Source organism: Hyla sarda, chromosome 9, assembly GCF_029499605.1.
Source record: "Hyla sarda isolate aHylSar1 chromosome 9, aHylSar1.hap1, whole genome shotgun sequence".
NCBI lineage: Eukaryota > Metazoa > Chordata > Amphibia > Anura > Hylidae > Hyla > Hyla sarda.
In genome coordinates, this window is record NC_079197.1 from 160,604,816 (window position 1) to 160,608,349 (window position 3,534).

Consider the following 3,534-nt stretch of genomic DNA (forward strand, 5'->3'; position numbering starts at 1 on the left):
GTCAGGACTTACTGGGAGTTGTAGTGTTGACTGTATGGAGAGATACACAGGCAAGCAGGCCTAAGGGGCTGACAACTGCGGCTCTGTAGGGGCGGGAGGCTCTGTAGGGGTGGGCGGCTGGAGGAGCAGAGATACTGAAAGAATACATGGACTCCTATAATTAGTTTGTATTTCCCGCAAAGGCCATCACTGGTCCCCACTGACTGACCAATGAGGGCTTCTGGTGGGGAGTATGAACTTCCTAGCGGGTCTCAGGAGTAAGACTGTGTGCCATTGGTCACTCAGCACTTGGACTACTACTCCCATCATGGAACAGAGTCTGTTCCATGAAGAAAATAGCGCAGCCAGAGTAAAACATACAGTACCTAAAGTAAAAAATTATAAAGTTAGTAAAACATACAATACATTATACAGAAAATACATATATTACACAAAATAAATGATTGAATTACACATAAAAAAAATCATACATGCTGGCTAGTTAAATTTTACCGGTGGCTATTATTTCCCTGCCCCGCTTATAATTGTTCCCTACTTTCAAATTAAAAATAAGAAAATTGTTCTAAAAAATATATAAATTGTTCCCTACAAATTCAGGCATATATCTGATCAATTTTTTTTTCTCCCAAAGGAAAGGGGATAAGATGTCTGATCAATGGGGTCCCCATTTGGATAAGATGTTTTCTGGCGGAGTACCCCTTTAAGTTAGGAGACGGAGTTCAACAACTAGATACAGCTGATAGACAAGAAAAGTGTTACTGGAAGCAATATCATATATATTTATATATATATATAGGGGGGGAGGGGGAGGGGAAGGGAGAGGGAGAGGGAGTTAAATAGTTTTCCTCTTGACATATATACCTGGATGTTAACTCCTGGTTTTATTTATTTCAGTATTTCCATTATATCCTTGAGTTTTTGTTGATAAACCAGTTCTCGTTCTTCTCCTTATAGCGGCTTTTACATCTTTATTCTTTAAGCTGTAGATCAGGGGGTTCAGTATAGGGACGACAGCTGTGTTAAACAAAGAGAAATATTTATTGGAGCCTAAATTGATGGAAGACATTGGCCTCAGATACTGGAAGACAAGAGAAGCATAGAAACAGATGACAACTGTAAGATGAGAGGAACACGTGTAGAAGGCTTTACGTCTGCCACTGCTAGTACGTATGGACAAGATGGCGGCAATTATAAAAATGTAGGAGATGAATGTAAGGGCAAAAGGTGTAAAACCACAAATAGAGGTCCCTACAATGAGAATGTAAAGCTGAAGAAAAGACAAATCACTGCATGACAACTTCAAGAGAGGAATAATGTCACAGAAAAAATGGTCCACCTTGTTGGATTCATAACACGTTGATTTGAAGAGTTCCATTAAAGTTGGTATGCCTTCAATGAAACCACAAACCCAACATAAAGAGGCCAGAAGGACACAAAGTTTAGAATCCATGACACGATGATAATGTAAAGGGTTACAGATAGCAACATAGCGGTCATAACTCATAGCTGCCAAAACCAACAGTTCATCACAAGTCAGTGACAAAAAGGCAAAAATTTGCACAAGACATCCAACAACTGAGACAGTGTTATCTCCAGATATAAAAGAAATAAGGATTTTATGAAGAGTGATTGTAGAACAACTAATGTCCAAGATAGACAAGTTGGCCAAGAAAAAGTACATGGGTGTATGGAGATGGTGATCTAGACAAACAAGGAGGAAGATGCTGATGTTACCTCCAAGGGTGAGGAGATAGATGACCAGGACCAGGAGGAAAACAAAACATCGTAACAAAGGCTCATCTGATATCCCAGTAATAATGAAATAAGTTGTTGTGCTCACATTTGTATGATCCATGGAAGTTGTAAAATTAATTGTAAAAAAAAATACATTTCAAGAGAACAATGAACTAGAATATTTTGACAACTGTGTTAAAAGGAATTTGTGTTATTTCTCATGAGATTTTTCATGCAGACATAAAACATTATTTCCGTAAGGTTATTTATTACAATAGAAAATCATAAGTGTAAGGTTGGGTTCACACTAAGGAATTCCCAGCCAGAATTTTCTAGTGCAACCAACACTGCGTGGTCTTTACCGTCCCCATAGAATGCCATGTATTCCATGAGATCTTTTTGCAGTGAAATTTCAGCGTCAGAAAGTCAGCTGCTGAAATTCTGTAGTGTGAACTGTGTAGCAGAATCCCATTGACAGCAATGGAACTCTGCTGCGCCGGAATTTCTGACCGTAATTTTTAAGCACAATGTTTAGAAATTCTCCAGTGTGAACATGGACTAAAGAATTATCAGTATTACCTGTTCCCTTATACATAAATATGAGCAATAGAAGCCCCTAGTTTGTAAATGAATATAGTCCGTATCTATTTACCAGTTTTATTGCAGTCTAAAACAAAGTAATGTATTCCATATAATCAAGGGTCAAGTCCTGGGGAAAAAACTGTGGAAACTCACCCAAGATTTCCCCTAAAGGTCCTGTTCCTGCTGTGGAATAATCCATATCCAGTGAACTACAGCTATACTGTATAATGGAGAGAAGAAGAAGAGAATGTCAGCGTTATTCTTGATGCAACAGTGATGATAAGAACGGAGATTAAATAGAGAAATGTCAGAATGCTGAGAATTTCTCTTGGGATCAATTAAACCTATAGGGCCATGAAATGTAACGTACAGAAACACAGAGGACACACAAATTGCTTTTACTTGCAAGTTGCATTGGTAACATTTATGTAACATTGTTTTCAAGTCTTTTTTAAAGTTTCTATCATGTAGTTTGTACTCGGACAAGTAAAGTGCAACTAGAAATGGAAAAAAAACTAAAACATTAGAAAAAAGTGGTGGAAACGTATAAAAGGGTTTTTCCTATGTTGTCATATGTTTTCTGTACACGTGGTTGGGGTCTAGAGGTTTCATAGAGGAAATCCTCCATTCAGCAAATTTCTCTATGAGACTAGGTGTAGAGCTCTTAGAAGCAGTGAATGTTGTAGATGTAGACCATCCATGTATTACGTGTATGACAATTTATTTGTATATCCTTCTCCCCTGTCTCCTCGTAGATTTACTACTAATATCGGAAGTTTTGGAGAGGGTTGAAGAGAGAGAAAGTGTTGCCTCCTCCACTGCACTGCTTGACTGCCATGACATTTCTGCTGTCCCCCAGGGTGTCCATCACCAGTGGAACCTGCCACAGTAGCCATGTCTGGAGTCTGGAGACTAGGTAAATGAACTATCAGGCCTTAGACCTGCAGCTTTTCTAAAATTGGTGACAGTGTTTGTATGACTTGGGTTAAAGGGTTGTGATGTGAGTTTTTATTGATACTGTATAACGTTGTGCTACAGCATTACCTATATGCAAAAAAGTTGTTACATTAAAGGGGTTACCCAGCAATAGCAAAACAGAGCTAATTTCTTACAAAAACAGCACCACACCTGTCAGCAGGTTGTCTGTGGTATTACAACTTGGCTCCATTTAATTCATTAAAACGGATCTGCAATACCCCAGACAACCTGCAGACAAAT

The 3,534-nt window shown here is 38.6% G+C and overlaps 1 protein-coding gene across 1 annotated transcript; it reads right to left on the minus strand.

Moving 5' to 3' along the window:
* Positions 1-868: 868 nt before the first annotated feature.
* LOC130290799 (olfactory receptor 6C1-like) lies at positions 869-1,855 on the minus strand. The gene has a single exon (XM_056538882.1). The coding sequence runs from the start codon at positions 1,853-1,855 to the stop codon at positions 869-871; it is 987 nt and encodes a 328-aa protein (XP_056394857.1).
* Positions 1,856-3,534: the final 1,679 nt, after the last annotated feature.

Coding starts and splice junctions, on each gene's coding strand:
- LOC130290799 (XM_056538882.1), bottom strand. CDS start 1,855: ATGGATCATACAAATGTGAGCACAACAACTTATTTCATTATTACTGGG.